The sequence below is a fragment of the Rhinopithecus bieti genome, unplaced genomic scaffold (assembly GCF_001698545.2).
Source record: "Rhinopithecus bieti isolate Rb0 unplaced genomic scaffold, ASM169854v2 scaffold_47707, whole genome shotgun sequence".
Taxonomy (NCBI): Eukaryota; Metazoa; Chordata; class Mammalia; order Primates; family Cercopithecidae; genus Rhinopithecus; species Rhinopithecus bieti.
This window is the reverse complement of record NW_016819117.1, coordinates 24,402-48,885: the sequence shown is the minus strand read 5'-3', so window position 1 is coordinate 48,885 and position 24,484 is coordinate 24,402. Positions and strand designations below refer to the sequence as shown.

At 56.0% G+C, this 24,484-nt stretch overlaps 1 protein-coding gene across 3 annotated transcripts in view; it reads right to left on the bottom strand.

Annotated features, from left to right (window-relative positions):
- The window catches only part of RAB40C (RAB40C, member RAS oncogene family), a 45,661-nt gene extending 23,806 nt beyond the window's left edge, over positions 1 to 21,855 (bottom strand). Inside the window, exons 1-2 of one of the 3 annotated variants that reach the window (XM_017858410.1) lie at positions 20,084 to 21,855; positions 19,396 to 19,568 (exon numbers count right to left, since the gene is read on the bottom strand). In XM_017858410.1, the coding sequence (XP_017713899.1) occupies positions 19,396 to 19,537 (142 nt within the window). In that variant the 5' untranslated portion in view covers positions 19,538 to 19,568; positions 20,084 to 21,855. The other 2 variants (XM_017858411.1, XM_017858409.1) reach the window with 2 other exon arrangements.
- Positions 21,856 to 24,484: the final 2,629 nt, after the last annotated feature.

Genomic DNA, 24,484 nt, shown 5'->3' with positions numbered 1-24,484 from the left:
AGCTGAGCAGGCTCAGGGGACAGAGGGCCAGGTGGGAGCTGAGCTCAGGGGACAGAGGACCAGGTGGGAGCTGAGCTCAGGGGACAGAGGGCCAGGTGGGAGCTGACGTCAGGGGACAGAGGGCCAGGTGGGGGCTGAGCAGGCTCAGGGGACAGAGGGCCAGGTGGGAGCTGAGCAGGAGCGATAAGGTTTGGCTGTGTCCCTACCCAAATCTCACCTTGACTAATCCCCAGGGGTTGAGGGCGGGGCCAGGTAGAGATAATTAAATCATGGGAGCGGTTCCCCCCGTGCTGTTCTCGTGAGGGTGAGTGAGTTCTCCCCACACCTGATGGTGTTTTAGAACGGGCTTCCCGCTTCATTCTGAACTCATTCTCTCTCGCGCTGCCCTGTGAAGAGGTACCTCCCACCATGACTCTAAGTTTCCTGAGGCCTCTGCAGCCCTGCGGAACTGTGAGTCAATTACATCTCTTTTCTTTACAAATGACCCAGTCTCGGGTACTTCTTCCTAGCAGCGTGAGAACCAGCGAGTACATGGGCGTGGAGGGCGCCCAGGAAGGTGTGGAGGGAGGTGGGGACAGGCACAGCATATTGCCTGGTGCAGACTCGGGCACCCTTTGGGAGGGATCTCACAGCATCTATCTGAAAACGGGCAGTGGAGGGGGAGGAAGGGGACTGAAAACGTCACTGAGGCATCTGCTTTACCAGGTGCAACTTCGTTTTTTTTTTTTTTCTTTTTTGTCTGCTTTACCAGATGCGACTTTGTTTTCTTTTTTTTTGAGATGGAGTTTCACTCTTGTTGCCCAGGCTGGAGTGCGGTGGCGCAATGTCAGCTCACTGCAACCTTCACCTCCCATGTTCAAGCGATTCTCCTGCCTCAGCCTCCCGAGTAGCTGAGATTATAGGTGCCCACCACCAAGCCCAGCTAATTTTTTTGTATTTTTAGTAGAGATGGGGTTTCACCATGTTGGCCAAGCTGGTCTCAAACTCCTGACCTCGGTTAATCTGCCTGCCTCAGCCTCCCAAAGTGCTGGGATGACGGGCGTGAGCCAGTGTGCCCAGGCGACTTTGTTTTCAACAGTCACCAACATCTTGGTGGTCTGGGGGAGTGGACATGGCACCTGTGCCCCTGCCCATGGAGGCCGATCTGCCCAGGGACTGTCAGCAGAGTTGCTGTAAGGCAGCCAAGGAAGGCTGGCTGCTGAGCCTGTGTACCACCCTCGGCTCGGGAGTGGAGGTTCCTTGGCTCACGTGGCAGTGGCTCACATGGCAGTCTGTCTGTCAGAGCCAGCCTGCCACCAGCAGCCATGTTCCTGCAGGGCACAGTGCAGGGGCTGTTTGCTGCTGAGTTGCCAGCATGGGACTCTGCAGACAGGACTAAGGTATGCAATCTCGAGGTGGGAGATCATCCGGGATTATCTGGGTGGGGCCAATTAACTACACAAGTCCTTAACTGCCTTTCCCGGCTGAGCTACAGATGAGATAGAAGGAGAGTCAAAGCACTAGAGGGACTTCACCCGCCGGTGCTGGCTCTGCAAACGGGCAAGGGCCCTCTGTGAAGAATGCAGGCAGCCTGGAGAACCGGGAAAGGGTCGGCTTGCACCCAGCAAGGTGCTGCTGCCAGTCCTACCACCAGCAAGAACGGAATTCTGCCAACCTCCCAATGAGCAAGGGAACATCTTCCTCTAGGGCCTTCAGAAGGCAAAGCCCCAGCCAACACCTTGATTAGGGCCTGCAAAAAGCGATGCCCCAGCCAGGGAAACCCACACTGGACTGAGGACTGAGAGGACGAGTGACAGCAGTCACAGATAAAGGAATAGAAAGGTGGAAACCACCGAAGGCCATCTATGGTGGCCCTGTATTGATTAGAAATAAACTGGATCCAAACTAAAAATCCACCCACTGGGGAACAGTTACTGAGAGAACAGAAACATTCTACAGTTGTTACAAAGACACAAGCTTGCAGCAGTCAGCATGGCTAAAAGGAAGGCGGGACTTAGAACAGACAGGACTCTCCCTCCCTCCTGTGGGACAGAAACTGGGTGAGTGCTTTGGAAAATGGCTCGGCAGCATCTACAGAGGTCCTACAGCCCAGCTTCCACTCCTCAGTACATCCCAACAGAAACGGGCACCTGTGTTCACCAGACGCCTCTGAGACTTCTCACAGGAGCACGGCGAGAATCACCCAACATGGAAACCATCCCAAGCCCATCTAGAGTGGAGCAAACGCACTGCAGCCTCGTGCACACGGAGGCCACTCAGCGCAGGAAGCAAGGGAGCAACCGCTTTCAACCACGTGGCCGAAGCTCACCCAGAAGATGTGGAAAGAAGGCAGCAGACACAGGAGAGTTCGCCCTGCGTGGCTCCATTTACGTGAAAACGAGACAAGGCAGATGAGTCTACAGAGACACAGACCAGCAGCTGCCAGGCCGGGGGCAGGGTGTGAGAGGCCTGCAGAGGGCGAGGCTGCGAGGGCTGATGCTTTCTCAGGCCGGCATGCCTGTCCGCACTCACTGAATTGCAGACTTGGAAAGGGGATTTTTGTACACAAATTACACCTCAATAAAGTTGATTAATTAAAAGATGGAAAGCTGACATCAAAAGTTGGCAAAGATGTGGAGCACCTGGAATTCTCATGCATTGCTGATGGGACTATGTGAAACCATAGGGCACCTTTAGAAAACGGTTTTCTTTTTTGAGATCGGGTCTCACTGTGTCGCTCAGGCTGGAGTGTAGTGGGACAATCATGGCTCACTACAGCCTCCACCTTGGGATCCTGCAATCCTCCTGCCTCAGCCTCCTGAGGAGCTAAGACTATCACAAGTGTGCGCCACCACACCAGGCTAATTTATTTTTTTGAGACAGAGTCTCACTCTGTTGCCCAGGCTGGAGTGCAGCAGCACAGTCTCAGCTCACTCCAACCTCCGCCTCCCGGGTTCAAGTGATTCTCCTGCCTCAGCCTCCCGAGTAACTGGGACCACAAGCACTGCCACCACACCAGTCTAACTTTGTATTTTTAGTAGAGACGGGGTTTCACCACGTTGGCCAGGTTGGTCTTGAACTCCTGACCTCAAGTGATCCGCCTGCCTCGGCCTGCCAAAATGCTGAGATTACAGTCGAGTCACCACACCCAGCCCCAGGCTAATTTTTTAAATATGTTTATAGCAACGGGTTCTTACTATGTTGCTCAGGCTGGGCAATCTAATAAAACGTACACTCATCATGTATGATAGCAATTCCACTCTTCGATATCTACCTAAGAGAAACGCCTTCAGAAGGACTCATGCGTATTCTAGTTATAGTTTAGTGCTAGTGCCACTGAACTGTATCCCTGCAAATGGCTAAAATGACATGTTTTCTGTATTTTACCAAAAAAAATATAATTAAAAAAAAAAGTTTTAGGCCTGGCGCGGTGGCTCACGCCTGTAATCTCAGCACTTTGGGAGGCCGACGTGGGCAGATCACGAGGTCAGGAAATGGAGACCATCCTGGCTAACATGGTGAAACCCCGTCTCTACTAAAAAAAAAAATAAAAAAATAAAATAAAAAAAAAATAAGCCAGGCGTGGTGGCAGGCGCCTGTAGTCCCAGCTACTTGGGAGGCTGAGGCAGGAGAATGGTGTGAACCCAGGAGGCCGAACTTGCAGTGAGCCAAGATCACACCACTGCACTCCAGCTTGGGCGACAGAGTGAGAGTCTCAAAAAAAGAAGGAAAAGAAAAAAGAAAAAACAAGAACTCGTTCACAGCAGCATTATTCATAATACCCCAAACCAGAAAATAACCCAAATGTGTATCAACAAGGTAAATGCATAAACAAACTGGGGTATATTCGTGCAAAGGAACATGACTTGGGAACAAAAAAGAAGAATCTACATCGTACATCATGAATGAGTTTCAAAACTGCGGAGCAAAAGAAACCAGGATCTGCTTCCTGTCCACGATGGCCGGAACAGGAAAAAGCAGCCCATGGTGATGGAAGCTGAGTGCTGGGGGCTGGGGGGCTTTCTGGGAGGAGGGTGCAAGTGCTCCTGATTTTGATGAGGGTACTGGCTGCATAGGTACCTACATGGGCCAAAACTCATAGAACCGTACATGCAAAGAAAGTACATTTATTACACAGACATCATCTCCCAATAAAATTGATTTTAAAACAAACCCACAGGGTATTGATCTGCCTTGAATTCGGATTAGTAGGTCTCTCTGAAGGATGAGGGGACTGGATTACCCTACAAGAGAGCCTGAACACACATCAGAGCCGGACGTGAAGACGCTGCCTGTCCCGGAAGACCTGGGGCTGGACATCATTTATGCACGGGCCGGCACTCCTCATTCAAGCTCCCGGCATGCCACGCCCTCGGATGTCTTCTGAAACAAGGATGACCCATGTCCACCAACCCCATTGCTGGCAAACCGGCACCTGCCTGCCTGAGGACAGTAAAAGAAGGAAAAGTTACCTTAACAAATTTCAAATGTGTCTGTCTACACCAGCATGCCAAATGTCAGAAGAAATTCTAGAGCAGTTTGTGGACCAGTTTCCTGTGAAGCTAGAGCTTTTACTTAACGCCTTAAAACCCACAACAAGCCAAAAGGGCTCTCGTGTCTACAAAGAGCAGGCACACTTGGCACAGAACACCTGGCCAAACACAGAACATTAAGAAAACAAAAAACAAAAAACACAGCTCCGGTCCCAGCTACTCAGGAGGCCAAGGCAGGAGGATTGCTTCAGCCCCAGGGTTCAAGACCAGTCTGGGCAACACAGTGAGACCCTATCTCTTTTTTTTTTTTTGGGAGGAAGTCCTGCTCTGTCGCCCAGGCTTAAGTGCAGTGGAGCAATCTCAGCTCACTGCAAGCTCCGCCTCCCGGGTTCACGCCATTCTCCTGCCTCAGCCTCCTGAGTAGCTGGGACTACAGGCGCCCGCCACCGCGCCCAGCTGATTTTTTGTATTTTTAGTAGAGACAGGGTTTCACCGTGGTCTCGATCTCCTGACCTTGTGATTCGCCCGCCTTGGCCTCCCAAAGTGCTGGGATTACAGGCATGAGCCACCACGCCCGGCCGAGACCCTCTCTTAAAAAAAAATTCTCCTCACCCATCTTTTTTTTTTTTTGAGAGGGACTCTCACCCTTCACCCAGGCTGGAGTGCAGTGATGCGATCTCGGCTCACTGCAAGCTCTGCCTCCCAGGCTCACGCCATTCTCCTGCCTCAGCCTCCCAAGTAGCGGGGACTACAGGCACCACGCCCGGCTAATGTTTTTTTTTGTATTTTTAGTAGAGATGGGGTTTCACCATATTAGCCAGGATGGTCTCGATCTCCTGACCTCGTGATCCACCCACCTCGGCCTCCCAAAGTGCTGGGATTACAGGCGCGAGCCACCGCGCCCGGCCTCCTTGCCCATCTTTTAAGGAGCAGATCCTGTAGCTCTCAGATTATTTTCAATGATTACAAATCCAGCTTAGTGTGGCTTAAACCCCAATTGCATGTCCACTTTAAGACTCATTTCTGGCTGTGCACCGTGGCTCACACCTGGAATCTCGACACTTTGGGAGGCCAAGGTGGGAGAATCACTTGAGCCCAGGAGTTCAAGACCAGCCTAGCCAACACGGCAAGAACTTATCACTACAAAAATAATTTATTGGCCGGGCACAGTGGCTTATGCTTGTGATCCCAGCACATTGGGAGGCCGAGGTGGGTGGATCACCTGAGGTCAGGAGTTCGAGACCAGCCTGGCCAACATGGTGAAACCCCATCTCTACAAAAAAAAAGTACCAAAAAACTAGCCAGGCATGGTGGCAGGTGCCTGTAACCCCTGCTACTTGGGGGACTGAGGCAGGAAAATCGCTTGAACCCGGGAGGCGGAGGTTGCAGAGAGCTGAGATTGCACCATCGTACTCCAGCCTGGGGGACAAGAATGAGACTTTGTCTCAAAAATAAAAAAATAATTTATTAAAAAATTAGCCAGGTGTTGGGGTGCATGCCTGTGGTCTCAGCTACTTGGGAGGCTGAGGTGGGAGGATCACTAGAACCCTGGAATTTGAGGCTGCAGTGAACTATGATCACTGCACTCCAGCCTGGGAGGCAGAGTGAGACCCCGTCTCTCTAATAAAACAAAAAACAACAAAACAAAAACAGAGATGACCACTGCTAACGTTGCATATTTGACTCCACGGTTATTTTACATACTTAAGATATCAGGCATACCCACTTCACTGAATAATCATTAAATGTGTCTCCAAATCAGTAGTGTTTTGTTTTGTTTTGTTTTGAGAGCTCTGTCACCCAGGCTGGAGTGCAGTGACGTGATCTCAGCTCACTGCAACCTCTGCCTCCTAGGTTCAAGCGATTCTCTTGCCTCAGCCTCCCGAGTAGCTAGGACTAAACGTGCCTGACACCACACCCAGCTAATTTTTATATTTTTAGTAGAGACGGCATTTCACCGCGTTAGCCAGGATGGTCTCGATCTCTTGACCTCGTGATCCGCCTGCCTTAGCCTTCCAAAGTGCTGGGATTACAGGCATGAGCCACCGTGCCCGGCCAGTTTTATTTTATTTTTTTTAAGACGGAGAACCTCTCTATTGCCCAGGCTGGAGTGCAGTAGCACGGTCTCGGCTCACTGCAACCTCCCCTTCTCGGGTTCAAGTGATTCTCCCACCTCAGCCTCCCGAGTAGCTGGATTACAGACATGCGCCACCACGCCCGGGGTTTCACCATACTGGCCGGGCTGGTCTCAAACTCCTCACCTCAAGTGATCCACCCACCTCGGTCTCCCAAAGTGCTGGGATTACAGGCATGAGTCACCGTGCCTGGCCCATTTTTTTTTTTTAACTTTTTTTGTAGGGATAGGGTCTTGCTATGTTGCCTAGTCTGAACTCCTGGTCTCAAGGGATCCTCCTGCCTTGACCTCCCAAGTAGCCGGGATGAGAGGCGTGCACCACCACACCCAGTCCTATGTTGTCATATTTTAATATTTGATAAACTTATAAGCATTCCCTCTTGTGTAATTTTAGGATTACAATTCTATTTTTCATTAGAATCTCCTGTCTGGGCACCATACGTGTGGCCCTGGTGAACTGAGACTGGGGGAACAGTCCCAATAAGGATCAAATCGCCCCACCTGACGTGGGTGTGGTGGGGACCTGCCCTGCCCAGAGTCCAGTGCACAGGGGCGCTCAGCACACACCTGAGCAAACTCACGCTGAGCCGGACCGCGGCAACCCAGCTCTGGAAACTGACGTGGGGACACTGATGCTCCGGGGAGAACAGCCTTCTGCCCAGCCCAGCTAGGGCCAATGTAACACCTCGAACAGGCTGGACACAAATGGTTTCTCCTGTTCTTTCATTTCAATTCAGAAAGGACAGATGCTTTCAGAATGAGCAGATACTTAGTGATACAGCCTTGATGGTGTGGATAATACACAAAAAATCATACTTTTTGGTATTACAGTTTTTTTAAAAAACCAGCTCCACACACACGGGCGCTACATCTTCTATCTCTATTCCAGACACGAGCAGTAGGCACAGTGAGGAAAACTAAACCAAGAGGGAAGAGCTTCAACGCTAATGACCAGGAGGCGGCTCAGCAGGGAGGCTAAGGGTTAAATGCAGAGGCAGACAGAGGGGCAGGTTGCTCCTGGGAGGCTGGAGGGACCCTGCCTCCAGAGGAGCCCAGGAGAGCCTCACGCGGCTGCCACACACCAGGCTCTGTCACAGTGTGACTGCCAACTCTTCACAACACTGAGACTGGAATCAAAACCTTGCTGTTCCCCCACAGGCAAAAACCTGAGCGGTCACCACTTGCTGATAATGACTTATGGGTTAAACTGTCTATGCGATGCACTCAGGCACCAAAGCTTTTTTTTTTTTTGAGATAGAGTCTCACTCTGTCGCCCAGGCTGGAGTGCAGTGGTGCAAACTCGGCTCACTGCAACCTCTGCCTCCCCAGGTTCAGGCGATTCTCCTGCTTCAGCCTGCTGAGTAGCTGGCAATACAGGTGCCCACCACCACACCAAGCTAATGTTTGCATTTTTAGTAGAAACGGGGTTTCACCATGTTGGTCAGGACGGTCTTGATCTCTTGATCAGACTGCCTCAGCCTCTCAGTGTGCTGGGATCACAGGCGTGAGCCACCATGCACGGCTGGCACAAAAGCTCTTTTAAAAAGTCCAACATAACAGTATTTTAAAGTCAGCAGGTTAGGTGACATCCATTCTTATTACTTACGCTTTGCACTTGCTGCTATTACTGTTATTATTACTCTTTGGCATATACTCAAGTTTTAATAACGGAATGTAAGAAGCTGACGTACTCTCTCTCTCTCTCCCCACCAAGAGGATCCAGCCTCTTTAGAGAGATGGCCACTTCCAGGGCAGGCAGGAACCACATCTGCTGCAAGTACCAGGCTGTGCCAGGACGCAGGGAGCTCCAGGAACTCAGGGCATAGCCCAGGACGCAGGTGCCGCCTGAAGAGGCTCCAACATCAAGGGGGCCATGTGAGTCCCAAACCCGACAGGAAAGGAGTGTGATGCCCCAAGGGAACAAAACCTTGCTGAACCCACATTGACACTCACGAACGCCCGGGGCGTGCATTTTCACAGATCTACCTATGGACAGAAGCAGCCATGGCAGCCGTGCACACAGAGGAGGCACGGCATGGCCCCGAGGGAAGTCGCCTCCTCCCTGCTGACCAGGAGACGCGGGTCCTGCTGCCATCGGCTGACCCAGAGATTCCTCTCAGGCAGGAATCAGGTGGGCACAAGCCTCCGTGGGCAACCACTAGGGCTGTGGCTGGCCGACATGGGCAGACATCAGCCTGCTACTGCCTTGGCAGAGCCTGAGGACACAGACACCCCTCAGAGCAAAGCCGGTGGCACAGGCAGAGCAGGGTCCCCTGTCAGTGGAAGCTTCGGCAGGGGTGGGGGCCTGGGCTCTGGCCGCACTCCCCTCCCCTGCAGCAGTGATTTTCTGGACCCAAACACAGCACCTTGGCAACCCTGATCAGTGTCACTGTGTTTGTGTTCAGAGTCCTGAATTCTGATGTCATCTAGCCTATTACCGCCCCTCCCAGTGAGGTCTGACACACAGGCTCTCCCTGCTGTGCCCAGGTGGTGCTGTGCCCAGGTGGCAGACAACACTGTTATCCAGGAAGTCAGGCGAAAGCCCACCAGCAGCCGCCGGCCCAGGGCAGGGAAAGCAGCACACGGGCTCCCGCCGGGTGGCCCATGCTGTCGGAGCTGCTGGAGAGTGCTGTGCTTGACCGCCCGGCCTACATCTTCACTCAGGGTTGACATGAGGTTCTTATATCCAGCCGCTGTACAAACTGTAAAGTACCTGCCCATTTCCAGGTCTCGGCTCTTCTCTTCTTCCATCCTCTTTTCTTTATTTTTTATTTTTAGAGACAGGGTCTTGCTCTGTCACTAAGCTGGAGTGCAGTGGCGCGATCTCGGCTCTCTGCAACCTCTGCCTCCCAGGTTCAAGCAATTCTCCTGCCTCAGTCTCCCAAGTAGCTGGGTCTACAGGCATGTGGCAGCAAGCCCAGCTAATTTTTGTATTTGAATTTATATACACATTTTTTGAGGCAGAGTTTCACTCTGTCACCCAGGCTGGAGTCTGTGGCGCAATCTCGGCTCACTGCAAGCTCCACCTCCTGGGTTCATGCCATTCTCTTGCCTCAGCCTCCCAAGTAGCTGGGACTACAGGCACCCGCCACCACGCCCAGCTAATTTTTTGTATTTTTATAGAAACAGGGTTTCACCATGTTAGCCAGGATGGTCTCAATCTCCTGATCTCATGATCCACNCCACCACGCCCGGCCAATTTTTGTAGTTTTAGTAGAGACGGGGTTTCACCATGTTGGCCAGGATGGTCTCAATCTCTTGACCTCGTGATTTACCTACCTCAGCCTCCCAAAGTGGTGGGATTATAGGCCACCACGCCTGGCCTGTTTTTTTTTTTTTTTTTTTTTTTTTTTTTTGTAGAGGTGGGGTCTCACTCTGTTGCCCAGGCTGGTCTCAAACTCCTGGGCTCCAGCACTCCGCCTACCTTGGCCTCCCAAGGTGCTGAGATTGCAGGTGTGGGTCACCGCGCCCAGCCCTCTGCTCTTTTCCAAAGATGCTAAGCTGGGCTGGGCACAGTGGCTCATGCCGGTAATTCCACCAACTTTGGGAAGCTGAGGTGGGTGGACTGCTTGAGGTCAGGAGTTCAAGACCAGCCTGGCCAACACAGTAAAACCCCCATCTCTACTAAAAATATAAAAAATTAGCCAGGTGTGGTGGTACATGCCTGTAATCCTAGCTACTCAGGAAGCTGAGGCTGGAGAATCACTTGAACCCAGGAGGCTCAAGAGGTTGCAGTGAGCTGAGATTGCGCCATTGAACTCCACCCTGGGCAACGGAGCAAGACTCTGTCTCAAAAAACACAAATTAAAAAAAAAAAAAAAAAGATGCTGGATGGCTTTCCCTCTCATGGGATGGGCAGGGCCAGTTTACGCAGCCAGGCCCACATCACCCATCCAGGATTCAAATCCTTCCCAGTTTGGTTTGCAGACTCTGTTCACTGTAAAGACGGCGAAGGCTGTTTGGGGGCCGAGAGCCTCTGCTTCCACTCTGCCATCTGGGAATATGGGACCCACTCTTTCCTGCACCCGTTCCACCGCTCCGGGCCCCCCAGCACCAAGCCCTCTGCACACCGTGGTCAGAAGACCCTTCCATATGCCCTTGCCCACCACCCCCCTCGTCACCAGCACTAGGGCCTGGCTGCTCCTGAGCCCCTCCCATCCCGCCTCGCCTGGATCACCTCCCCTACTACCTCCACGTGCAGCAGCTTGGTGGGCAGAGGCACTCAGGGTATCTGGTCCTTCCCTGGTCTTCTGTCCCACACCCATGGGTCCCTACCCCTCCACAGCACCCATGCCCTTGTCCCTCTAATTTCTGAAGGACAAATGTCCAGAAATCTCTGCTGTACTCAAAATCTTGATCTCAGCAAGAGAGCGCTGTCATCCCCAGGTTGGCTCAGGAGCCTCCTCCCTACCTTAGGCTCAGAGTGCGAGTGCAGCCTGTTGCCATCTGTTTACATTGCTTTCGAGAGGACCGAAGAGGCCCCTTTTCCACCCAGCTCCTGCCCTGAGGGTGCCCACAGACCACGGTCTTGGTAGGCAGGCCTTCTTCCTACAGCTGCTCCTCTTCCCCACCACCTCCACAACGTCTGGTCACTGACACCCGCCAGTGCCACAGTCTGCACATCCCTCTCCCGACCGCCCAGGAAGTCAACCCAGCCAGACAAGCAGTCTCCCCGCCTTCTCATATTGGTTCGGCAGTGTTCTCTGCACCAGGATGCTGGACACCGACACCTTTCCCTGCTTTCTCCAAATACCCGGCAGACGACACCTTGGCTGACATGGCCCCTGGGCCCCAGAACAGCCCTCCGTGGGGTGTTACCCGTATTACACGCAGCCCAGGGAAGGACCCAGCTGCGATGCAGCCCCTTCCTACTCTACGCCAGCTCACAGGGGCTCCAGACCAGGGTAGGGGGCAGCTTTTCTGGGACCAGCAACTTCGCACCTTCCCAGCTGCAATCTTCAAATAGAACAAGAGGCGAAAGTACCTGCAAGGATCCAGATCCCTCCCTTGTGTCCTTCCCGCCCACCTCTCAGCTCCCCCACGTGGCTTCCTTCCTGAAACACTGTTCAGTTCAGCTCATCATGCAAGCCACAACATGTGTGCTCAACCCAAGAGTCATCTGTGTCCACACCACCCTGTGAGAGACCTGGCTGGCACTGCCGTGCACCTGCCGTGCAAGCATTTGCCCTGCTACATGCGAGCACTGAGAGCAAGTGCTAACGACTGGAGGTGGACATTAACTCACTTGTCCAAAAGTTCTGGCATCTGGCCACTGTACAAACTTAACATTAAATATTGTACCTACTAACTTAACAGTTTCCTGAACATTTAAGTAAGGCCATGCCAGCCCAACTTACAAAACTGTACAGAGGCCGGGCGTGGTGGCTCACGCCTGTAATTCCAGCACTTTGGGAGGCCAAGGCGGATGGATCACGAGATCAGGAGTTTGAGACCAGCCTGACCAACATGGTGAAACCCCATCTCTACTAAAAATACAAAAATTAGCTGGGCATGGTGGTGGGGGCCTGTAATCCCAACTACTTGGGGAGGCCGAGGCAGGAGAATCGCTTGATCCTGGGAGGCAGAGGTTGCAGTGAGCCAAGATCATGCCATTATGCTCCAGGCTGGGCAACAAAAGCAAAACTCTGTCTTAAACCAACAAAATTCAGCACAATTACCATAATTTAAACCAGACACACAATCAATCTCATAGTCCAGCACCCTCTCAGGGAGAGGTGGGTTTGTCTCCACAGCATGGAGTTAAACAGAAGGAACCTCACCACACATGGATGAGTCCAGGAGTGGCTCTGGAAACCTCCAGAACCCAGTGGCCTGCTGCCCTCATTCATAGCTGGCCGTGGGAGCTCTCAGGCACAACTCTGCTTGGTGTGGCTGGCCGGGAGGGAGGGAGGGGGGCAGGAGCAGCCCAGCCAGGAGCCCAGGAGCCCAGGAGCCAGGGAGGGAGGGAAGGAAGGAGTGAGGGAGGCAGGAGCAGCCCGGTCAGGAGGGAGGGAAGGAGGGAGGGAGGGAGGGAGGAAGGAGGAGCCCAGTGAAGGGAGAACAGATGGGCTTTGGTGATGGTCTCCAGGAACAGAGCAAAGGTGGGAGGCACCCCTAGGCCCAGGTACAGAGGGGCCTGCCCAGGAGGGTGGGAAAGAGGCAGGGAAGAACAGACAGTCCTGAAGGAAAGAGGACTGTGGCTTCAGATGTCATGAGAACGCTGAACGCCTGACCCCCAACCCTGCCTGGGGGCCAGCTTGCTTGCCTCTCCCAAGGCCCCTCGCACAGGCTGTCTTTGCCAGGAATGCTCTCAAAACCCGGATGACAAGTGGCACTCCCACTTGGGGAGCTTGGGAAGGGTCTGAACAGCTTGGTGACACCAGCAGCTCCTGCATCTGAGGGCCGCTGGCCTGGGCTGCCCATCACAGGACTCACTCAGGTGCGCCTCCTCCAGGAAGCCATCCCCCACGCAGCCGAGGCCCACATCCCTCCCATGCACTTCCACGTGCTGAACCTCCTCCAGTCGGCCACACCACATCCTAAAGGTCCCTTTCTTATTTTTTCAAAAGTAAAGAAAAGACTAGTCTCCAGGCCGTGGCCCGCGATTGGCCCTCAAGCCTGTAATCCCCAGTCTAACATTTGGGAGGCCGAGCGGGCGCGATCACGAGGTCAAGAGATCGAGACCATACCAGCTAACACGGGAAACCGCCGTCTCTACTACACATGATATAATACAAAAAACAGAACGGGGCTCTCTCAGGCGAGGTGGCGGGCACCTGAGTCCCAGCTACTCGGAGGCTGAGCAGGAGAATGGTGGGTAAACCCGGGAGGTGGAGCTTGCAGTGAGCTGAGATCCGGCCAACTGCACTGCACCGGGCGACAGAGCGAGACTCCCGCCTCAAAAAACAAAAAACAAAAACAACCAAACAAAAAAAAGACTGTCTGGAATTTCTGCCTCTCCTCTTGCACCCCTCAGCGGCCCAGCACCTCGTAAAATGCCCAATAAATGACAAACAAATGCAACGGCAAAGAAACTCAATGGGCTTCAGGCACCCGACCTCCTCATAGAGAGAGTCCGACAGCTCAGACCGGGAAAAGACTGAGGGCAAAGCATGAGCAACGGTCTCAGGAGAGAGAGAGGAGCACGAGGCCCTGGCGCTCAGCTCCTTCCCAGAAGCGGTGGCTCTGGGGCAGTCGATACCCACGAGACCAGAACAGTTTGACCGCGATCCTCACCCGGGGAGCCAGTCTATTCATGGGAGCGATGTAAGTCACTGGGAGGGGACTGGGCTGCCCTCAGGCCTGTCCCGTACTCTGGGGTACGGGACAGCGTGCCCCGTGGAGGCCCTGGTACAGCAGAGCTGGCAAGTCCAGGGTTCCGGCTGTCTATCACAAATTATAACGAGGCCGGGCGCCAGTGTCCTAAAGCCTGGAATCTCCCAGCACTTTGGGAGGACCCGAGTGGGTGGAGTCACAAGGTCAGGATTTGAGACCAGCCTGGCTGACCAGTGAAACCCGTCATCTACTATAAATAAAAATTAAAGGCCGGGCGCGGTGGCTAAGCCTGTAATCCCAGCACTTTGGAAGCCCGAGACAGGGCGATCACAGGTCAGGAGATCGAGACCATCCTGGCTAAAACACGGGCCTACTAACCCGCCGTCTCTACTAAAAAATACAAAAAACTAGCCGGCGCGGGTGACGGGGCCCGTAGTCCCAGCAACCGGGGAGGCGAGGCACAGAATGGCTTAAAACCCAGGAGGGCGGCAGCTGCAGTGAGCTCTGAGATCACACAACAAGCCACTTCCAGCCCTGGGCCAGAGCGAGAACTCCGTCTCAAAAAAAAAAAAAAAAAAAAAAAATTAGCTGGGGGGGGGGGGGGGCACCTGTAATCCCAGCTACTTGGGAGGCTAAGGCAGGAGAATCACTTGAACCCGGGAGGCGGAGGCTGCAATGAGCCGAGATCATGCCAGTGCACTCCAGCCTGGGCAACAGTTAGACTCCGTCTCAAAAAAAAAAAAAAAAAGAAAGAAAAAAGTTATAATGACCCACAAAGTCCTACCTCCTGAACATGTGGGTTCCCAGATGCCGCCCAGGGTCACCCTGGGGCTGGGGCGGTCCTCTGAGGCTCGGGTCTCAGAAGAACTTAGTGTACATGGTGCAGCAGAAGTAGGTGTGTGGCAGTTACCCCAGGCCCAGGTGGAGGTGAGGAGGAGGACGGGGGAAGAGCCATGAAGCCCACTGCTTCACAGGAGGTCTGCAGGGCAGCTCCTCCAGACCCTGAGCCCGCCCTCGACAGCTGCTACCTCCTGAGCCTCAATCCCTCGTCTGCACAATGGGGGTGGTGCTGCCTTCTCACAGGTGGCAGCAGAGGCTACATGGGGACAGCAGGAAGCACCCACCAGTGCTGGCAGGCACTCATCACATGTTGGCAGCATTAGCTGTTACCATGGTGATCACCCCTGTTCCTCCAATAACAACACCCTGCTGGAAAACCTGGCACCTCACAGAGGAAAAGCAAACCCCAAAACACTGCCCCAGAAAAACGAGCAAAAACCTCGAGGCAGGTGGATCACTTGAGGTCGGGAGTTCGAGACCAGCCTGACTGACATGGTGAAACCTGTCTCTACTAAAAATACAAAAATTAGCCAGGTGTGGTGGCGGGTACCTGTAATCCCAGCTACTCAGGAGCTGAGGCAGGAGAATCGCTTGAACCCAGAAGGCAGAGGCTGCAGTGAGTCGAGATCATGCCACTGCACTCCAGCCTGGGGGACAAGTAAGACCCCGTCTCAAAAAAGAGAAGGGACTCCGGGCTGCAGTGGTGCCCAACACCAACAGCAGGCACAGGGAAGCCATGCACGGCTGTCCAGTCACCTAAAGACACACAGCTAGAACCTCCCGCAAAAGCCTCAGCTAGCCCTGGGGATAAGCAGCCGACAACACACACGTGGTTTTCACTCAGGACAGTGAAACACAGAGGAGCCTCTGAAGATAGTCTCCTCTGGAATTGGCCACTTTGGAGCCGTGAACTTCAAGTCAGATGAGAAGAAATGTTTGTAACTGTTTGGAGAAAGCTCAGGGAGTTGTGAAGCCGAAGAAGCTGGGACTCCCACACAGGGTGCCCTCGCTCCCATGGGCACAGCAGGCAGAGTGTGGCCCCACAGACATCTCAGTGGCCATCAGACCCCAACATCCACAGCAACCGCGATGTTAGCCTTGCTATGTCCACAACTGCCTCCCTCCGTTTCTCCTCACAACTTGCCAGGCTCGAAGGACCGGAGTGTCACTCAGCAGCTTCCACCAACACTGACTCCCAAAGAAGCAGAGAGAGAAATAAAGTCAAGAGGATTAACCCCTTCTGAAGTCTTCCAGGATCTGGGCACACAAACCCTGACAAACGTGGCTGGAGGCAAACTCGCTCCCAGGAAGGTTTGTAGGGGACAAGGTACAGAGGGAGGAACTGCCTTCATCCAGGACCTTCAACACCCTTCACAGAGCAGGAGCGGGCCTGGCCACAGCAGGATGCTTCCTGGGCTTGGGGGAGGGGTGTGCACCCCATGAGGGTGGTTCCTCAGGGCCAATATGGGCCCACCACCCTGGCCCACACCCTGGAGCCTGACTGCAGGTTTGCTCCCAAACTGAAGCTGTCTCCTCCCCACCGTGTGTGCCACCCACACTCCTGGATGAAGCGTAATTCCTGCTGGGTAACTCACCACCATCACTCAGAGGCACTCTATGCAAAGGGCTCTGTTTTGTCCTGAGGAGAGCATGAAGCACTCCCTAAGATCACTGCTGGGTGTCAAAGACAGGAAAACCTTTCCAGACCTAGAGATCCAGAAAGCCAGCGCACACCCGCATTAGGGGACATGGAAGAGCTCACAGGGGCTCCACAGGTGCTGGGCATGCAGTCACACGCTGCTGCCTCAGGTGCCAGTACTAAGAAAAAGGTCACTTTGATGACTCATTTGTTTGTGAAGCTGCAGAGGGCAACGTACGCTCACACACCTGTCTGAGGAACGTGCTAGACAGGCAAGTAAGTGATCTGGTGTGAGCTGAAGGAGCTCTGGGCCATGCTGGAGCAGCGAGCCCTGCACAGAAGGGGCCTCCCTGTCACTAGCATCCACCGCCCCACGGGGAGCCCTGCAGAAACATGGAAACTGGAAACACAGAGGGCACCTCACAATAAAGGAGAGAAAACAACGAAAGTTAACACATACGTCCTTCCCATGAGGGCCAGAGACCTAAAGCTCCTGCTACAACTCTTTCAAAGGAGAATACATTCTCAAGATGCTGAGTCCTGAGAACCAGCTGCTCCTGAGTTTCCGAGACCCCGCAGCCCCCTCGGGAAACCTTCAGATCCACCAACTTCACCCTGATGAAGAGGGCTGGCCCCTGGGGTTGGCAAGCTGCCACCTGACCACAAAGACCTGCTCCTTGTGCTGTGCACGTCTTAACCTTGAGGCCTTAGACACGGAAAGCGCGTTCCACAGCGCAGAGGCGCTCCCTTTTCTGCTCGAGGCCACAGGACTCCCGCGGGGACCTGGAAGTATGTCCCGGGCCCTGAGAGCACATGGTGTCTTTCTAAGAGTGGAGTCTCCTCTCTGCTTCTGGTCCAAGCCACTGTGAGCCTCCAAAGTCTCTGCAAGCAGGCAGGTCTCCACATCTTACACAATACTGGCCCCACTTCAGCAAGCATGTCAGAGGAAGTGTGGCAATGCCCCGCAGCCCGACAAAGGGGACAGGGAGGAAGGAGGGTCCTGTCTCTCCAGCTCCTGGCTGTGTGCTGTGGTTGGAGTAGGGGAGCTGGCCAGTGTGGCTGAGCTGGCCCTCAGAAGCAAGCATTCATGTCCCGGGAAAACACTGACCCTGATGAAGCCCAGCCCTTCCCGTGCTCGTCTGAACATGCACAAACACGCACGCCGCCAGCCTCCTGGGAGTGCACAGCACCCTGGAGCCAGGCTTTAGAAGGCAACGCCACCTGCACCATCAGCTTGGCCGCCCACCACCTGAGTCAGGAGTTCCCAACTCTGAGACAGTCGCTGTCCAGTGCAGGCCCGGGAGGCTGTGGCTGGTGCAGGGGCTTAACGTGTGAGCCCCCAATGCCCCTAGTGGGCCTTACACTTCCCCCCACCTAAAAATGGACCCAGAGCTCTTCCTCCCTGGCCCTTTTCAACCCCTCCTCCAGGCTGAGGCCAAGAGCACAAGCTTCCAGAGCCCCTGGTGCTGCTGCCCACTGCTGAAGCCGTGCCAGAAGGAAGCGCACTCAGAGTCAGTCTAGGTAACCCCACACTCTGCCAACCCCTGAGTGAGAGAGTGGGGGATGCTGTGCCCACACTCTCAGCAGCCAAGGGCAAGCAACTCAGCAAACAGCAGATGCTCAGGGCAGTCAGACAGGACAGACAAGAGCCCAAGAAACAAAGCAAGGGGAGAGGGCAGGGACCAGGAGAGGTAAGTTCGCCAGTGTAGATGGCATTCCCTGAAGCGCAGATGGACTATGGGGAGGCTGGATGCTGACTGCTCCCAGTTCATCTGGGGCCACCCAGGTCTTCTAAGGAAACATCCCATTCGGTCCAGGCCCCCATGAGAGGTGATGAGGACCACGCCGTCTCACTGACCCTGTTAACCACTTCGCTATGTTGAATACCTAAATTAAGAGGCACGCTCAGGCAGGCAAGCCCCAGTGATGCGCTCTATCTTGTGTATTTTAGCCATGCAACCGGAAGTTAAAAACAAACGTTCAGGCCGGGCGCGGTGGCTCACGTCTGTAATCCCTGCACTTTGGGAGGCCGAGGCGGGCAGATCATGAGATCAGGAGATCGAGACCATCCTGGCCAACATGCTGAAACCCCGTCTCCACTAAAACACACACAAAAACTTAGCCGGGCGTGGTGGCGTGCACCTGCAGTCCCAGCTACTCGGGAGGCTGAGGCAGGGGAATCGCTTGAACCCAGGAGGCGGAGATGGAAGTGAGCCGAGATTGTGCCATTACACTCTAGCCTGGCAACAGAGTGAGACTCCATCTCAAAAAAAAAATTAAAAAAAAAAAGAAAAATGCTCAGTAACTCATTACAGAGGTATTTTCTTCCAGCACAAAGTGTTGACTCCCTCAACTGTAAGTAAATACCTCCGGGGAACAGTCTGCCTATAAGGGCCTGTCATCTGTGCATGCTCCAGACAGGGTCCCAAGAGCAGTCCAGCAGCACCTGCCGCCAGACCTGGGTCCCTGACACCTTCCCTCGGACTCCAGATAATCCTAGATCCATGACACCTTCCCTTAGATCCATGATGCCTTCCCCCAGATCTGTGACACCTTCCCTCGGACCCCAGATGATCCCAGACCCATAACACCTTCCCTTAGATCCATGATGCCTTCTACTGGGCCCGTGACACCTTTCCCCAGACCCCAGATCCTGGACCCATGACACCTTCCCTCAGGCCCACGACACCTTCCTTCGGACCCCAGATGATCCCAGGCCCATGACACCTTCTCCAGGATCCATGACACCTTCCCCTGAGATCCTGGACCCGTGACACCGTCCCCCAGACCCCGGGTCCATGGCACCGTCCCCGCTGGGCGCGCCCCTCTGGTCCATCCTCCTGCTCCCCGGCGTCACCTCGGGACTGGAGCGCGGGCACCCCGCAGCCGCCGAGCCACCGGGTCTGGAAGTCAGGCAAAGGCGTTCCTGGGCACGTTCGGCGGCGCTTGGAAGGGTCGGGCCGAGGGCGAGCTCCGCGCCCAGCTCGCCGGGCTCCGGCCCCGCGTAGCAGCGCGCGCCGCGGGCTGGGCCTTACCGTTACTGTAGGCGTACGGGGACTCGGCCGCGCCGTCCTGCAGGCTCTCCAGGATCTCGCCCTTGCCCACGTCGCTGTCGCCCACCAGCAGGAACTTGAGCAGGTAGTCGTAGCTCTTCACCGGGCTGCCCTGCGAGCCCATGGCCGCGCCGCCCGCGCCCCGCGCCGGCCGCCTGCTGAGGCACCGCCGGGTGAGGCCGCGGCGTGAGAGAGCCCGCGCGCTGCCACCTGGCCGCCCGTTGCGTCGGCCCCAGGGCCGGCGAGTGGGGCGGCCGAAGCCCCGCGCCGGCCCCCGCCCCAGCTCGTGCCCGGGCGCCCTCAGGCTCGCACCGCCCGGGCCGCTTCCGCAACCACGCGGCCACCAGCGCCGCCGCGCTGCCCCGCCCCCGGCCGCGCCGCCGCCATTGGCCACCCTTCGCCCGCCCTCCCAAACCCATTGGCCCATCCGCCCGTCCGTCACGATTGCCCCGCCTTCACCGCGTCCTACACGGCGCCCCCGGGCCTCCTGTCGCACCGCCTCTTCGACGCCCCGCCCTGCCTTCCCGTCGTCACCATAGGTCGCCCGCCGCTCTCTTTCCCTCAGCCATTGGCCTGTTCGCCCGTCTGTCATGACCGCCCCTCCCTTTCCCACACGGCGTTGCGGAGACAGCGGACGCCTGCCTCATCACCGTCGCCATTGGCCACTCGCCTCCTGCTTTCCCGGAACCATTGATTCGATTACAAGTTCACCAGGATCATTCCCTTCCCTGCGGCTGCCTCCCAGAGAAATCCCAGAGCCACCGGCTGCCCCGCCCCCGGCCCACAACGCCGTTGTCCTCGACCGCCCCCTCGCCGGCCGGCGCCATTGGGCCGCTTGCACGTCCATCACGGCTCTGTTAACCCTGCCCCTTTCCTGCACGCTTGCCAATCAGGGGCTCGGAAGTCCAGGTTGTAGCCGCCCCTTCAACGCGCGGACGGGCGGCGGGATGCAGGCGCGCTCGGGCCAAGGCAAGGCGGCTGAGTCTGGGAAACGAAAGCCCCTCGCAGGCTACGCCGCCTGCTACCGCAGAAACCTCGGCGGAGGCGGTGGGGTGGTCCTGGGCGCGTCCTCCCCCAAGGCGGTGCGGCCAATCGGCGCTCGGCGGGGCGGAACTTCCTTTCCGGGGCGGGGGCGGGACTTCCGTCCGGCGGCGGCGGGGCGGACCCTTGGGTCACCACTGAGTCTGCGAAGGCGCTGAGGTTTTGGAACCCCGCGGCGTCACCGAGCTTGAGCCTTCCGCCCGGGGACGCGGCCGCCACAGCGCGAGACGCGGGGAGCGCGGCCGGCGCGAGCTCAAGACCTGGCCTGACATGCTCACCGCGGCAGCGGCGCCTCTGGACGGGGACCCAGGGCCCGGACCGCACTCTTCCCGGGGGCGCCGCCGAGCGCTGGTCCCAGCAGGGCCCGGCAGCCGCAGGTGCGTGGGCGAGCGAGGCGGCCGCGTTCGCGGGTCCCGGCGTGGGGTCCGGGGTTGAGTGGGCACGTGGTCTTTCTGGGGTGATGAAAAGGTCCTACAGTCGTGGGATGGTCCTGCCACTCTCGGTGAAGTTACTAAACGTCAGTGACTCTTGGAACGGATGAGCTTTGTGATACGTGCTCTGCGCTCAGTAACGCTGTTACAGTAGTAAGTAAAAGCAGTAACGTCAGCGTCGACCCAGCGCAGCTCTCTCCAGACCGGGTGCGGAGCCGGTCACCTCTACCCGGCCGACGAGGAGCAGAGCCCGGCAAGAACCCTCCTCCCGAGGGACCCCGACCCGGGTTGTGCCTCTGGGAGCAGGTGCTGTTCACCCAGAGGGACGCCAGGACGGGTGGCCCCACACCTCCAGTGACCTCCCGCCCCCCAGAGCTGAAGACACGGCCTTGACTAAGCGGCGACCATATGGACACACCAGTTTTTTCTTTTTTGAAACAGGGCCCCCTCTGTCGTCCAGGCTGCAGTGCAGTGGCGCGATCTCGGCTCACTGCAGCCTCTACCTCCCTGGCACAAGCGATCCTCCAGCCTCAGCCTCCCGAGTAGCTGGGACTATAGGCGCCCCCATGCCCGGCTAACTTCTGTATTTTTTGTAGAGATGGCGTCTTGCCACGTTCCCCAGGCATTAACTGACCCGGAATCAACCTGGCAGGTCAGGGAGAGCCTCTTCTGCCCAGAGGTCACTGTGCCCAGACTTGAGCCCTGGCTGTGAAGTTCCTGAGGCCCCTCACTCCAGGGATGGGAAGCACCAAAGGTGTGATGTTTCCTCCTCGGTTTCTGAGGCTGCCTGGAAGCGGGGATAGTGGTGAGCAGCTGTTTCCCCCTTTCCTGAACATGTAAATCAGAAACACTTTCTGAGGCCAGGCACGGTGGCTCATGCCTGTAATCCCAGCACTTTGGGAGGCTGAAGTGGGTGGATCACCTGAGGTCAGGAGTTCTACACCAGCCTGGCCAACATGGTGATAATCCCCTCTCCACTGAAAGTACAAAAATTAGCTGGGCATGTTGGTATGTGCCTGTAATCCCAGCTACTTGGAAGGCTGAGGCAGAATTGCTTGAACTTGGGAAATGGAGGTTGCAGTGAACCGAGATTGTGCCACCGCATTCCAGCCTGGGCTACAGAGCAAGACTCTGTCTCAGTAAAAAAAAAAAAACAAAGAAAAAAAAGTGGCTCAAAATAAACAATTAAAATGTTCTTATGGTCTTCACAAAAATAAACTTTTTTAAAAAAGAAAAAAAAAGTAAAATGCTCTCCAGACCCAGCTGTGGGCCACTGCTGCCTGGTTCCCACCTCCTGGGACAAGAAGGGGCCATCCCCTGGCTGAGGAGGAAGTCAGGTTTCTCCCACTGGACCTGCCCACCACAGCCTGTGGACACAGCCCTGTTGGTGGGGACCTGTGGTTTGGGTTCAGGAACCTTTCCATAGGGTGAGATGCTCGGAAAGCTGCTGTGCCCTGTGACCTCCCAGCCTCTGAGCAGAAAAGCGTCACAGGGAACCTAGATGGGTCCTGGGGCACATGCCCAGTGAAGGGAGGGACGGACGGGGTGCCGTCCTCTGGCATCCAGGCCTTGTGGACCGAGGGGCTGCGCCTCCCATGCAGCTGCGTGCACTTACACAGGATATCCTGGGGTCCACCGTGACCAAGCCAGGCCTGGGCCCCAGGGCCAGGACACCGTCCCTGCTGCTGAGGGACCTCAGGCCAAGGGCAGGGCAGCCAGGGACAGTGGAGTGTGGGAAGAGACCTCCAACCAGAAGTTCTGGGTGAGCCACCAGCTGGGCACTCACTTCGAAGGCCTGAGCAGTGTCTGGTGGAGACCCTGACAGTCCCCTCGTGCCACGCCCCACACCCACTGGCAGAGACGGGCCAGGCCACTAAGCGGAGCCCCCATCCGAGGGGCTTGGGGGACAACGGAAGCGGTTTGGGGTGTCCGCCCTGCACCCTGGATGCTCAGCGGCCGCTGGGATGTCCTCGAAGTCCTGCTAAGGGGGTGGACAATTGTCCAGTGGGGCAGACAAGCCTTGGCCCCTGAAGCCCTGTGCCCAGGGAGCACCTACAAGTTTCAGCTACTCAGGGACCCCTGGTCCTGGCCTGCCGCCATGGGGAGGCCTCACTCACATCCCAAGTGGACAGAGCCAATCACCTTGGTGGACAGTGTGCAGTGGATGAGGGCAGTGAGGGGCAGCGTGAACATGGTCCCGTTTCCATGGACAAGTTACTAATGACAAGGGAACGTGGCTTTGCAGCAGAAAACCCCGCAGACAGAACCTCAACCAAGTAGTCACATTGGCATCGCTGGGATGAACAGGTGGACTCTGTGTGCCACCCTGGGTGGTGCCTTGCTACTGCTGCCATAAGCATGACTGGCATCTCATCATGAGGGTCATCAGCAGACCCAACCAGGGACATGCCTGAGTAACGGGCTTCATCCCTAAAGCACCAGAGGCTTTGGAGACTGGCCCATGACACATGGGACACACGGGAATGGGGTCGGTGGCTTGGACGGCATCTGTGCAAAAGCCCCGGATTTGAGCACCGCACTGGCTGCCTTGTTCTGAGGAAATGCACGCTGAAAATTCTAGAGCCAAAATGGGCAGCTGACTCAAATGGTGCAGAAAAATATAATGTGCTGGCTGGGCCTGGTGGCTCACACTTGTAATCCCAGCACTTTGGGAGGCCGAGGCAGGCAGGTGGCTTGAGCCCAAGAGATCAAGACCAACCTGGGTAACATGGTGAAACCCTGTCTCTACTAAAAACACAAAAATGAGCCAGGTATGGTGGTGGGTGCCTATAATCCCAGATACTCAGGAGGCTGAGGTGGGAGAACCGCTGGAGCCCAGGGAGATTGAGGCTGCACTCCAGCCTGGACAGTAGAGTGAGACCCTGACTCAAAAAAAAGACAAAATGTTAAATGTTAAAACGTACACACAGCACGAGGTCGTGGGGGCATGTAGGTGAGGGGTGCTGGAAGCACCCTGTGTCATTCTCACAGCATTTCTGTAAGTCTGAATCTGTGAAGTACTGGTGAGACCCTTCTCTGTGGGCGGCCCCAGCTCTGAAAGGGAAGGTGTCTGCTTCTCAGGGTGTCCTAAGGGTCCATAAATTGTCCTGGGCAGGCCTTGGAAAAGCTCCAGCCCATTGTCCTGTCTGGGTCAGTGAGGCAGGGGTGGCCAGAGCCCTGGTGGAGGAATGAGGGGCGCCCCACAGGGGTAGGCTGTCTCCAGGCAGAGGCTGTACAGCGAGGACAGCTGGAGCCTGGAGGTGCAGGTGGCACCTCTTGGTGGCTGCGAATGGCTGGGGTGACGGTGTTCCCTCAGGGTAGGCAGTCAGCCCAGTGCCCACCAGAGGGAGTGACCGCTGCCAGACATGACCCATGACACGGCCATCACAGAGCAGTGGGCCGAGCGTCAAGACCTTCACCGGGTGGAAGCCCTAGGAGGTGTGGTGGCCCAGTGGGCAGCTGGAGGGGAGTGGGGGTACAGGTAGGGTGGGGGGCGAGGTGGGCAGCTGTGGGGCATAGGGGACACAGGTGGGAGGGGTGACAGGCCAGGTAGGCAGCTGGTAGGGGCAGGGTAGGCAGCTGGAGGGGAGTGGGGGGGG